Source organism: Corylus avellana, chromosome ca1 (assembly GCF_901000735.1).
Source record: "Corylus avellana chromosome ca1, CavTom2PMs-1.0".
Lineage (NCBI taxonomy): Eukaryota > Viridiplantae > Streptophyta > Magnoliopsida > Fagales > Betulaceae > Corylus > Corylus avellana.
In genome coordinates, this window is record NC_081541.1 from 50,780,861 (window position 1) to 50,795,308 (window position 14,448).

Genomic DNA, 14,448 nt, shown 5'->3' on the forward strand with positions numbered 1-14,448 from the left:
GGATGATTCCAAAGGGCTAAAAGCACTAGGTTGTACTGATCATAAGAGAAGACCCAAAGTCAAGCACTGATATAAAAACCTAGTCCTTACAATTATTTCATTAGTGTGTCAAGATTTATATATGAAGCAGCATTGACTATATCATTATTCTTTTTCAAATACTATTTTTTACCATTCTCCAAGTTAATCAGAAATTGGTCCAGCATTGTCATTTGACCCACCACCAACAAATCACATCAACACATAATGGTCTTCTTCTTAAATAGAAGCATTCTTCACACAAGCAATGTCAAATAAATTTGGAAAGGCTTCGTTAGGGGCCATATCCCCGCAACAAAGATCATACCAGAAACTAACTTTGGAGCCATCTCCCACTTCAAACCCGGTATGGCTAAAGACCTTCCCCCAACCCCTCCTAATATTTTTTCATTAACCCACACCATACGTTTCAAGAGACTCATTAGAACACCACTCACCCCATGAACTGTCAAATTTAGAGTCCACCACAACTTTCCACCAAGCCTCTCTCTCATACACATAGTGCCATAGCCATTTTCCTAAAAGAGAACGATTGAACATCGGCAAGTTTCGGGGCCCCAACCCTCCCTTAAAGATTGGAGAACAAACCTTGGACCAACTTACCAAGGTGATATTTTGAACTCCTCCCCAAGCCCACTCCATAAGGAATTACATTGAAGCTTCTCAATACAATTTGCAACACCCGCGGGGAAAGAAAATAGTGACATGAAATACGTAGGTAAGTTAGAAAGTGTACTATTAATAAGGACAACCCTACTACCTTTAGACAAAAACATCATTTTCCAACTAGCAAACTAACACTCTATCTTTTCAATAAGGCTATTCCAAATAGACTTGGCCTTATAGGAAGCCTCCAACAGAAGACCAAGATACTTCAAGGGTCAAAGGAAACCCTATAGCCCATAATACCAGCGAACCATCCACATTAACAACATCATCCACATGAACCAATTCTGACTTAGCCTAATTAACCTTCAAGCCCAAGACAGCTTCAAAACATAAAAAACGGACAACAATTGATGTAGATGATCTAGGTCAGCTCCATTGAAAATCAAAATATCATCCGCAAACAAAAGGTGAGAGATATCAATCCATGTCCCTATAGAGAAGCCAGATAACAATCTCACTCACTACAGCAGAAATCATCCTATCGATGGAAGTGCCCATTCACCAAAACTGAGAACCGGACCGGGAATACAATGAGCTATCTAAGAGCATCACTCCCCCCCCCAAAAAAAAAAAAAAAAAAAACTCCATCTAATCTACTATCAAGGCATTCATTGGCAATACGAACAAGATCTAGGAAATGCCTTCCTCAGATGAAAGCATTTTGCGACGTAGAATGTAATCTTCTCCAACACCATCTTTGGCCTATTTGCTAAAATTTTTGCAATAATTTTGTAAATGCCACTCACAAGACAAATCGTGCGAAAGTCTTTGAGATCAACAACGCTTGGAATTTTTGGAATAAGGGTGATGAAAGTAGCATTAAGGCTCCTTCCGAACTTACCTATAGCATGGAAGTCACAAAAGACCTTCACAATGTCTTCTTTTAACACATCTCAGGAAGCTAGAAAGAAGGACAGAGAGTAACCGTCTGGGCCCGGCGCCTTGTCACCATTCATTGCTTTCACTACCTCCAACATCTCCCTTTCCTCAAATTCTCTCTCCAACCAAATAGCCTTTGGCTTGCCAATTTCAAAGTAAAGGCCATCCAACAAAGGCTGCCAGCTAAATTGCTCAGTATAGAACTCTTTATAAAACTGGACAATGTGCTCACTAATCTCCACTGGATTGGTAGAAAGTGTGCCATCAATCAACAAGGAGTCAATGGAGTTCTTCCTCCTGTTGGAATTTGCCACTTTGTGCAAAAACTTTGCGCACTTGTTACCCTCCCTTAACCACAAAGTTGCCCTAGATTTTTGCCTCCAACACACCTCCTTTATGAGAGTGGATCTCTCTAACTCTCTTAATACTTTTGTCTTCTTCATTCTCTCCTTGTCGCCTAAGGCCCACTTATTCAATGATATCAAAAGCACATACCTCTTCCCAAAGGATCTTTTTCTTTCTCCCTACATCACCAAACACCTCCTCATTCCATTTCCCTAAATCAACTTTCAAATCCTTGAGCTTGTTGGCCACAATAAAACTCGGAGAGCCTTGGAAGTGATAAGAGTCCCACCATTGTTCTACCATTTCCACAAAACCCTCAACTTTAGCCATATTTTCTAGAATTTGAAGTACCACTTCCCCTATGAAAGTCACCACAATCAAAGAGAATCGGGAAATGTTCTGAGCATAGTCCGAATATACAAGAAATTTGTCAATCTTGGACCAAGAGGGAGACTCCCGATTATTCGACCAAGTATAAGTACCACCAACAAGAGGGAGGTCCATCAAGCCCTGGTAAAAATGAAGTCAAAGAACGGCATAGCTGGGCATAAGCGTGCTACTGATCTCTCACTAGGTGAAGCTAAAATTACCCCCAATGCACCAAGGCAAGTTCCACCAACTAAGCACGCCAACCAACTCATCCTAAAGAAGCCTTCTATCCCTATCAGAATTATGGCCATAGACACCTGCAAAGGCCAAAGTGAAATGATCTTCAACGTTTCTGAAGGTATCAGCTAGGGTGAACTCTCTTGCACACTCGTCAATCTTTTCCACCATTCTCATATCCCACATAATCAAAATGCCTCCTAAAGCACCTCTCGAATCTAAAATCGATATGATGACAAAACCACAAACTACAAACTACACCACGAGACATTACCTCTAGCTTAGTTTCTTGAAAACAAACAATGTCAACTTTCCATTCAACCCTCTCATATGTCACCTTGTCGTAAGGCATGTCCAGAAAGCCCACCACCATCTGAAGCTCAGAAGCACAACTGCTCTAGCCCCGTCCCTTATGCCCCTCTAGAATAACAAGGAATTTTTGCTGACCACCACTCCCATATTTCGTCGCAGCCAAATACCAGCCAGACTTGTTCGCACATCATTGGCCTGAGAAAACCTAGTTTCCATTCCTTGGTAATTTACAAAGTTCTGTCGACAGTTCACCCTTAATCAGCTTTTCCATTACCGGCAACAACTAGACGACATTCAACCTACCCACAAACATCGCTCTAACTAAGTAACTATCCCATGACTTCTTTTGACAAAACGCAAGCCTAAAGCTCCTTTTGTAATTAAGAGCTCAAAAACTTTGTACTCTACACAAAACCAACTCAGAAACCCCATGACAACACTTCACAACTAACAAAACTCAAAAACCTAAAGCAACATAAGACTCTAACACCACAAATCAGTGGGGACGCACTTACACGCGCTGTCGAGCGCAATAGAGAGCTTCATTGTGTAGCTTAGGATACATTTGGTGGTGAGGACAGTTGGTAACCACCCGCCATAGACAGTTGATGCAATTACTCAAAACTGCTAACCGCTTAAGACAGATCGGTTAGCAATAACCACTAACCGCCACCAACTATACAAACTTGCTATACGCCCAAGTCTGAGGGTCATTTCCTCTTTGTATTATGTGGACAATTTGGCAAGTGAGAAAAAAGCATGTTCTAAACTCCATAGAGCTTAGTGGGAACTCTCTTTCAATCCATCTTACTTAGGCCATTGATTGACTGGCAGCATGCTTTCGGCAGTGTCCATTGTGATTGTCTTTTTAATTTTACTAATCAATTAAATTTTCGTGTAATTTCTACAATAAATCTTGTTATTACTTATCACGAGGAAAAAAAAATTCCAGAGAAACAAATTAATCCAAGGTGCAAGGGAATAGAAATAGACAAATTGAACTAAAGAGAGCATAATGATCTTTCATTTGTCTTTTCAGCAAATATATTATAATTAAACAAGACAACCGGGCCACTCGAGAAAAATAACGAAATCATATTCTTTATAACATGTTAATTTTCCAAATATTTGAAAAATTCCAACCAATCATGCCATACATTTTATGAGCAACAATAAAATCAAGATTAAGAGCTTCTAATTGCAGAGAACCAAAATAAGCAACATAATTTGGAAATGAAGGATTGATCGAAGCGTGAAAGATTAAGAAGGAAGAAACTTACTGAAGTGGAACGGAAATCTACGAGCGACGTTACGGAGGGTGAGAGACGAGCTTTGGCTTTCATGGACTGTGCGAGCGCTGTTAATGCAAGGGTCCAAATGAAGAAATAGAGAGAGTTTTCTGGATTTGGGTTCCGAGGGAAATGTGCCAACGAGTTTGGTGCGACCACTCGGACCCTAAGAACCGGCTCCGTTGGTGCTTTTCAGAAGTCTTTTTTTTAAAAAAAATAATAATAATAATATTTTTTTTTTTTTTTTTTAAATGTGTTCAGACCTAATATGAATGTGAAAATATCATGAGTTTTGAGTTATATGTTCCTGTTTATGTTTTAAAAATAAAAATAAATAAAATAAAATAGAGACGAAAAAAGCATTATTAAATAAGAGTAACTCTACTTTTGACACTCATTTTATACCCGTTAACGTAACGTGTTTTAAGTGGCATCTTATGTCAACTAGTTAAAAAAAGTCACTTAAGACACGAACATGATAGCAAATATGAAAATAGCTGCTTAAGGTAACATTACTCTATCAAAGAACAAAGTACTTTCCTTTTGGGCAAGTGAGCAGGCGGGTTGGAGGGTATGAATTGGCCTTATGGATCAAATCTTTGCAATAAGCTACCTTATAGTTCGAGCAGTTCGAACTCAAACTGTCCAAATACCTATTCGAACAAATGAACCTCTCATATGGGATAATGCAATAAGACAACAACATTGCATGAACCTAAGTTCCTAGGCGTATTACTATATTTTAAATAATGTTATAAAGTAAATTTTTATTTCACATTATCTCGTCCTACTAAAATTTCAGCAACATGTCAATCCAATGATTAGCCATAATTATTAGTTAGTTTGACTTTAGGCCATTGATTTGAGTTCTTTACCTAATTTCATATCCAAAGCAACGTCTTTTGTTCCAGCAAGTTACCAGATCCAATGATTACATCCGACGGCTATATGAGTTTTTTCAACAAGTGGCTTTTCATATCATAAGCCCAAAACAAAACTCAAATTAGCTTTGTGTTTTATGTCCCAAACGATTTGGGTTTTGCATGAACTTTTGGAATTTAGGTTTGGAGTTTTTTTTTTTTTAGAAAAAAAAAAAAAAAAAAAAAAAACGATGTAGCTGTTAGATTTTAAAAGAAAATATTAAGAGAAAGTTTAACTTATTCCAAACTTTAATTACAATATATAATTGTTCAAATTAAAAATGTTTGGACAAAATTCAAACCCATATCATAGTGCAAAGGTGAGAATTTTTAAAATTTTGAAAATAAAAATAGGAATTGGTAATCGTTAGGAACTAGTATTCATGGAGATAGTCTCTAAAGAGTAGTTCAATCAGCTATGAATTACGCCTCATAAAGCGAGAGTCACTAATTCGAATCCCCCCTTTCCCTTCCTTTGGATGAAAAAAAAAAAAAAAAAGTATTCATAGAGACAATTATTATTCTTTATTTTTAATTGTGGCATTAGAGTAAAACCTTGAATTAGCAAATTATATCAGTGGCATAATTAATTGAATTTACATTTTTTTTTTATTTATATCATCAAATATTGTTATTTTCTTTCAACAACCTTTGATCTTTACGAACTTCTTATTTGAATACACAATGAGTAATGTTATGCCCCACCCTATTACCCTTTTATTTTCAAAGTCTATGTAGCATGGTATTCATAATATCTGGCTTATAAAAATTATTTTTTTGGTTAAAAGAATCAAGTGACTACTTTGGGGATGTTACATTACTCTATAAAAATATGTAGTCTCTAGTATTAATCATAATTAAATAATTAAATAATTATTAACTTCGTTTGTCCAAATTTATTATTCTATTGAGGCAAGTGACACATCCACCCTTTAGACACAGATATACCACTACTATTATTAGGGCTTATTTGTAATTGCGTTTAAGGAAGCCTAAAAGTGTTTTTAACGCTTAAAAAGTCCGTTTGAAGAAAAAAAATACTCGTTTGGTAAAAAAATTTAAAGCTCTTTTAAGAGTTCAAAAAGCCTTAAAATAGCCAAAACACAGTTTTGGCAAAAGGTTAAAAATGAAACTTTTGCGCCAGACTTAAAAGCTCTATTTCTTAAACACAATTCGAAAGAGACTCTTATTCTATTATTATATTATAGCTAATTCATGCAAACCTATACAATAAAGTGATGTATCTTTAAAACACTTTTTTCTTAATGCCATTAAAAAAATAGTAAAAAATACGTGTTCTTAAAAAATATGTGTTTCTCACATGCTTTAGGAACTAATATTACTTTATTAGAGTGGTTTGTAATTTTTGTACTTTGATGTTAGTGGATTTTTTTTTTTTAATAGGTATTTTCATTAATGACCAATTGCATTAGAGTAATAATAAAAAGAATAATATATTTTTGTTATATAAGTAAAATAATAATATCTTTAAATGATTATTATTGTTTAATCATATTTAAACAATAATGATTATTATGTTATTTACTTTCTAGCCCTTCTCAAAAATAATTTCCAGGCTAAAAAAAAAAAAAAAAAAAGGAAGAAGAAGACGACTTGACACTGGCAACTGGCAAGACGAGTATACAACACTGAACAGCGTTTCCGAGATAGAAGTCTGGAAGCCCCCAACAGGGCCAACACTATCCTCTGGAAGCAAGTTCTATCTCTCTCCCTTGCTGCTGGTCTTGGAAGCTCAACAACTCTTTCGGATACTGATCTCTCAACCAAGTGGGTCACTCCCTTTTTTTTTTTTTTTTTGCTTTTTGCATTTCATTTGAATTTGAATTTGTGGATGAAGTTGAGGGCTTGGCATGCTTAGTTTTTGTTTAGTTGCCCAGAAAATTTGGGAAATGACTAGGAATTTGACTCGGAAATTTTGTGAATAGCAACCCAAGTTTTAACTTGTTATAAGATTATCTGGGTCCCATTGCTTGAACCTAAGTAAAATATATTCACTACTCTTTGTTGGATTGGCTTCATATATATGCTATAAACTGTATACCCATCATCCCAAATTCGCTTAATTGAGTATCTATAACCATTAATTTTGAGCATCTCTTTGTATAAGATTGATTTTTGAATAAATGATTTAGCTATTGAATGATTGGTTGGTGTTGGCGAAGACACGATATTTTCTGTGTTATTTTTTTTTTTTGGGGGGGGGGGGATTGATTGTTATGAGGGGTGCACAATGTTTTCTGGCAGTGGATGAACAGCTGTCTGCAGGTGAGGATGGAGATATGATAGAAAGTTCTAATGGAAAGGAGTTACTTACAGCTGAAGAGAGTTCAGACATGGAACCATATGTGGGTATGGAGTTTGAATCCGAAGAAGCTGCCAAGGTCTTCTATGACTCATATGCCACACGCTTGGGGTTCATAATGCGTGTTGATGCATTTCGGCGATCAATGCGTGATGGGAAAGTTGTTTGGCGTCGACTCGTATGTAATAAAGAGGGTTTCCGCAAGTTGAGGCCCAAGAGAAGTGAAAATAGAAAGCCTCGGGCGATCACAAGGGAAGGGTGTAAGGCAATGATAGTGGTGAAGAAAGAGAAAACCGGAAAATGGATCGTAACGAGATTTGTAAAGGAGCATAATCATCCACTGGTAGCTACACCTGCCAACGGTCGTCGAAGCGTGCTTCTATCTCAAACACCCGTAAGTGCTCAATTAGGTTATGCAGAAGTACTAGTTGTCACTATATCCTTTTCTTTTACCAAAATTGCATTATCTGGATGTGTACTTTTTTTCAAAATCAGTATAATCTTATGTGGTATTAGCATCTTAGAAATTTTCGTGTTGTGAATATAGTCAATTTTTTATCTGACTGAACCTGGATTAGTTAGCTTTATGTTATTTGAAGCTTTTACTTGTTGGCAAGAGTTCCACTAAAATAATGTTATAATGTCAAAGGTGAATCGGCTTAAGGAATTGGAGGTTCCAAATCTTTTAATGCTTAGAAAGGTTATATTTTACTCTCATATTATTAAAGTTTCCAAATCATGCTAGTTAAGTCATCTCTCTCTACTTCCAAATGTTAAAAAATGTTGTGATCTTCCTCCTAACAATAGTAGTTTACATACATGCAGGAGAAATTAAAAAAAAAAAAAAAAAAAAAAAAACATTTATCTAACCATTCGAGTGCTACTTTTGGACATGTCTCTACTTCTGTAATATATTTGCCATTAATTTGTGGTTAGGATTCTTTACTAACATCCGGATATATTATCTGGTTTGAGCAGCTCATGCTTGTTTTCTTCCAAATGTTAGCATATGTTGCAATTGAGCATAACTACTCACCAGGAAATAGTACATCGTGAAAGGAAAATAAGTGCAAAATAACCTTTTTTTAAAGGGAAATTTGGTTAAAACTCTTTAGGTTTTTGCACAATTTCAATTTACTCCTTAGGTTTCTAATTCGACAATCCACTTTTTAGGTTTTTTGTGTTTTTCAATTCATTACGTCTGTCGAAAACTGCGTAATGCCATGTATGCAGTTTGCCACGTCACATTCAGACAATAGGCAGAATTGTAGGAGATGCAGGAAAATCTGTTTGTTGAACTGTTTCTACTGGTTTGAAAACCTCTCCCCTTGACAGTAAATTAAAACTTATTGTTAAATCACCATTTATTCCAAAAGCTTAAACTAATAGGAAGGAATAAATTTAATCAATATTTTAACACTTGCCCTCACGTGTTGGCTCAAACTCCTAGTTGAAGTCCAACGTGCGAAATATTTAATTTAAATGGGGGTGAATTGATGGAGTTAGGGTTAGAACCCAGAACCCCTAGTCTGATACCATGTTAAATCATGATTGATCATAAAAGCTTAAGCTGATATAAAGAAGTAAATGTAATCATTTAATCAATACTTTAACACTTATAAATTTGCTCCTTAATCTTCTTTAAGCCAAACATTCTATTTCTTCCTAAATGAAGTTTGTTTATAGGGAAGATGAACTGCAACTACATTAGCTGCACATCTTCTCATGGTTTCACTGATTCAGCAGCTTGACAGGCTTTTGAAAGCCCTTATAGTCATCATGATCAACATCTTTTAATGTATTAGGCTCAGTAATCCTTGTTCTCCATTCTAGCATACTCTTTTCTTTCAAGCCCATGATTCTTACGATCTTTACCGTCTTCCTAGCCCTGTCTAGTGAAGGGTGAGTCTGATCTGGTTATTAGCCCCTATGTATATATATTCCATATCCAAAAACATTTCCAGTTCCTGCCTTTTTGATACGGAAGGATGTTGGTTCTTATAGATTGGAGATATCAGTCAATGAGTATGAGTTTATTGGTATGCCCAATTCAATCTAGTAAGGAGTTGTTAGTGTTGTCGTTAGAAAGCAAGGCCCTCCTTACTACTTCTGAATCAGGCTGGTTTTGAGTTTATTAAAGGGGTATTGGAATGGGGACAAACACTACTGAAAGTGACTCCAGTAGGTATCCTTGGGTAAGTTGGATGGGCTGCCCTGAAGCGTGCATTTGATGGAGCAAGTAGATTGTGTGCCCTATGTTTTGCATATAAAAGAGCTGAAAGAAATTTGGGAATGAGAAAGATCTGTTACTCAAAGGTTTGTTTTGCTCCTATAAAGTTTAGTGAGTTAACTGCATCTTATGTATTTACCTATGGATGCTGTTCAAAAGACTTGGGATTTGTATTTGTTTGGAGTTCACCCTCTGTCATCTTTTATGTTTTTGTTTTGTTACTAGGACATGAATCTTGCAAGTTGATATTTTTCGTGATTAAATTTAGGGAAACATGCAAAACCAAGCCTGATGGTTTCATTGAGTTGCAAATAGCTCATTGGGGTTGAAAAGATAACTGAAAATTTCCTATGGGTAAGCAAAAAACACAGATAGATCCCAGGCCGCGATTTCAGTTTGAAAATTTTACAAAATCCATTAAGTGCCATGTTAGCATCAAAAATATTGTGTCACGTGTCTTTTTGAAAAGAAAAATAAGGGGGTGGTTTGGCCACCCCTTTGGCTGAAAATGCATTTCTCTTCAGCAGGGTCCTCGTCGTGGGTTGTTGCCTTTACGACCAAGACTTCGAGGTCTGTTGTTATTTTGCCAACCACTTTGGCTATGCTAATGCTTGTTTGGTCGTCACAGCCCCGGTAGCCTTTCAAATCGTATTGGGTGCCATTGCTATGATCTATGCAAAAGTATAACTGAGTTTTCAGGATTTCCAGATTTTGGATCAGAGAGTTTGAGTTGGGAGATCAGTTGACGAGGGTCAATGCTGATGACGGAGGAGATGGAGTTCATACGATTGGATAAGTGAACTCAACCGTTCTGGATCGAAGAAAGATGGGCATGACTCGGTAGTGATAGCCAACTTCCAATTTCAGCCAAAGGGGGTGGCCAAACCATCTCTTATTCTTTCTATTTTTTGCCTTTTGTTTTTATATTTTTTATTCTAAATGACACATGTTGCAATATTATTAACATGGCACATTAACGGGTTCTATCAAAATTTCAAATGGAAAATGCATCCAAGGACCTATTTGTGTTTCGTTTTTTTTTGCTTGCCACAGGGAGTTTTCAGTCACTTTTTAAACTGCAAGGGGCTATTTGCAACTTAGTGAAAGCACATGGACTAATTTTCTTTTTTCTCTTAAATTTAAGGCATTTGTCAACCAAGCGGTCCTATAGTTCAACAAATGAAAATTAAAAAAATAAATAAATAAAGAAATAGAAGGATGGAGGATCTTCTGCCTCTTGTATGCTTTTTTTACACTGACGTTGTACCCCCTTTCTTCCTTTAAATACAGTTTCCTATCAAACAAAAGGGAAAAAAAAGAAGGAAAAGAGCATGTGCTGCTATATTGAAAAGCAAGAAGGTCATCTTTGCTTATGCATATTCCAGTGACACGTGGAGCTTGTTGATGTCACTCAATGGTGATATCTTCATGGGCTTGTGTGTCCATGCATGTTTCTGTTGGAATTTTTAGCTTAAATACAATGTACGTCTTTAGATCAAGTTGATTGCTGGTTCTAAATTTAATGAAATGGAAAGAATAAAAAAAAATTGATGATTATAGGCTTTCCATTGAAGTTTAGACTTGTCCTGCTGTCATGATAGCTGACCATCTCAATAATCTCCTGTGCCAGGCACCTTTTACAATTTGTTGAAGCCCTTGTTATCCTTTACCATTCAGTACTGCATTTTAAAATTCCTTGGAGATAATGTTGATATATTTGGATACTATTAAAGCACTTTACCGTGTCTTATTTGTCCTGTAAATCTGTGAAGATCCCAAACATTGAAATATGCTTAATGCTGCTACACTCACAATACTGATTGTTAAAGGATTCCGTGATTGTGTTTGATAAACTTATGCTGCTGTTAAGCTAAACAGAAAGTCTTTCTTTATGTAATAGTCATGTCGCATCATCAGAAATCTTATATTAACATGATATATAATTCAAGAAATTATAAAAATCACTCCAATATAATATTGTTACATTTTTCAAGGAGAAACAAAAGATTGCATTATTACTTTCTAGTTGATAAAGGAGACAGCTTCATGGTCATGGCCATCTTGAATGCAACCGCAAACCAGCAAGCAAATTTGTAGTGCTCAGCAGAAATTTTGTTTTGGTTCTAGTGCTTGTTACTTGTTTGTAACTAGTAGGTTGAGAGATGGTTGTTATTCCCGGTCACTCTGGAGGCTTGACAAAATTGTGTCAGTTACAAGAAAATGCTGACAACTGGAAGCAAGTAATGATATAAATACATTACTTGTTATTGGACGATCCTACTTGTGATATACAAGAGGATTTGTCAATGATATTGTTCTCTGAAATGACCCCCTTAAAGGTAAAATGTGGAGAGATACTGCGTTATCAATTCACCAAGTGCACGGATGCCAGAATGAATATGTTGAATGATTATGATTGGAGCATAAATGAGATCATCGTAAATGTATGGTTAAGAAAAGCTTATGTGCCAGCATATATATTTTTAATCTTTATTCATCAGATGGAAGAGAGAAATAAGATAACTGTCTATATGTATAACATGGAATGACTGCAAGGTGTTGATGCCTTCAGAGAGTAATTTCATAGATGTTTGCTTTGATGTGGATAATCTGGGAATACCCAAATAAGAAGAGTCTTTAGAGATGTGGAATGATTTTTTGAAGCATCACCAATCTGGTTGCCATTTAGCATTCTTATGCAATGATGTTCTGTGGGCACGTGATCATGGATTGTCATAGAGGTCGGATCTATCTGTTTGTGGGTCATTTTCATTTGGGGCCTTTCTTGTTCTTTTACAGCCAGTCCCGAGAATGACCCAATCTCTTGTGTTGCTGTTCATCTGGAAATCTTTTACGTCTTTCAAATAGATTTTTATTTTTATTTATTTTTTTTTATTTTTTCTGATTATCAATGTGAGACACTAGACCTTTCTTTATGAAAGGCTATTATATAGCAGTTCTACTGCTACTCATGCTTTGGCTTCTGTGAAAAAATAAAGATATCTAGAGAATTTAATTGTTTGTCTAAATGAATAAGATACTACCAAAGTTGTAGAAGTTTGAAGAAAAGCTGGCATGTACACACGGGATACTCCTTCGAGGAATAGCTTGAAGTCAAAGCTTTCAAGTTCGTTAGTTGGAGAAAACCTGGAAAAGTCTTCTAGCTCTTGAGATGTCAATTGGTTTTATCATAGGTTAGTAAAGTCCCGTCAGACCCTGGCTTCATTAATTCACTAGATGATGTTTGAAGAATCAGTCGAGTCCCAGTTACATTCAATCATTTAGCTTTCCCTCAAGATGAATGGAAGATTTGGAAATTCAGCTGTCTTAGTCCTTATATGTAAGACAAAATATTAGTGTTTCAAGTCTATTATTTAACTATAATTATGAAGAGATTGTTGTCCTTGATCATTATGTTCGAGGTTTTGACTGTCAAATAATTTTGCCTGATAGATAATTGAAGAATAACATATTGATATTCTTGCTCTCTCTCTCCACCAGCCATTTAACTTTTGACTTTGAGATGGGTACATTAGTTGTTATGATAACCTTGATGTGATTGTTAGAGCCATCAAAATTACAGTGTTCATGCAGGAAAAGCTTCTTTGAATTCGACTACCATTGTGTTTTCAGTTTCAATTTACATGTTTCAGGACGAGAAAGACGTAAAGATTCGAGAATTGACTGCTGAGTTACAGCGTGAGCGAAAGCGATCTGCAGCTTTTCAAGAACAACTAGACGTGGTTCTAAGAGATATGGAGGACCATTCCAATAACCTATCAAGAAACATTGATGACATAGTTCAAAGTGTGAGGGAAATTGAATCGAAGAGGTTAGGCACTTTAACATAACCAGAGGCTCTAGTAGTTTTTCCAGTTTGATTTGTCTTTGTACAATTTATATGAACATGTATCATTCATTTTCAGGTATAAATTTAGTTGTAGGTTTTTTCTTTTTGGTCTGGCGATATAGGTTGAGCTGGATTGTCTTGTATTTGCATGAAGGAGATGCTTAGAATTAGTGAGGTGTTTTGAACATACTTATAACTGATGAGTTGGTTTAGGTTTGTTTTTTTTTTCTTTCTAATAGGCAATTGAACCTAGCGCGACCCTTTAACTCTGAAAATGAATGATACAATTTCAGTTAACCATTTTAAGCTGTATAAATTTTTACCCTTTCTCTTGAATGAATATTACACTGTGTTCATCTTCTTGGGGATTAAAATCTGATCTGCAAACGAGTTATTGCTAAAGATTGTTCTAAGATCTTGTTAATCTTCTAATTACATATTTGCTTATTATCTTTCTGTTTTGGCTGGTAAGATATATTTGCGGCAAATATATTCTTGAGAAAAGTTTACATACCCCCCCCCCCTCAACTTTTAACACAATTATTATTGTTTTTCCTAAACTATCAATTATGTCAATGTTGCTTCCAAGGCTAGCAAAAACACAAATGAGACTAAAAAAAAATTTATTAAGACAAAAATATTCCTATAAATTTGAAGAAAAAAAAAAAACAATGGAATTCTGTAAAGGGGGTAGATTGCAATTTTTTCATAGTTTTTTTTTTTTTTTTTTTTTTTTTTTAGGGGAATTGAACACAGTACTTCTGTTCTTATGTTCCTTCAAGAATAATGTGACATCATTATTAGGCATCGTTATTAGATTTTGATCATATGGTGATTTTAAGAGTCATATCATTCTTGGAGGAGTACAAGAATGACACAAGAGAAACTTCTAGAATTACTCGTTGAACACTGCTTCAATTAAAAAATTTGGGAATGACATTGCAATTGACATAGGTTATCTTTCTTAAAAACATATGTTGTCATTG

At 35.7% G+C, this 14,448-nt stretch overlaps 2 protein-coding genes across 2 annotated transcripts in view; one reads left to right on the plus strand and one right to left on the minus strand.

The window, feature by feature from the left end:
• LOC132189801 (uncharacterized) overlaps positions 1–4,307 on the minus strand; it is a 10,764-nt gene extending 6,457 nt beyond the window's left edge. The window contains exon 1 of the mRNA XM_059604598.1: positions 4,131–4,307. Coding sequence (XP_059460581.1) covers position 4,131 — 1 coding nt within the window. The 5' untranslated portion in view covers positions 4,132–4,307. The remainder of the gene's footprint in view (positions 1–4,130) is intronic.
• Positions 4,308–6,677: 2,370 nt separating this feature from the next.
• Positions 6,678–13,822, plus strand: LOC132191270 (protein FAR1-RELATED SEQUENCE 5-like). Its single transcript, XM_059606219.1, has 3 exons — positions 6,678–6,847; positions 7,325–7,776; positions 13,266–13,822. Coding segments are annotated over exons 1-3 (651 nt in total). The 5' UTR covers positions 6,678–6,846; the 3' UTR covers positions 13,464–13,822.
• The last annotated feature ends 626 nt before the right edge of the window (positions 13,823–14,448 follow it).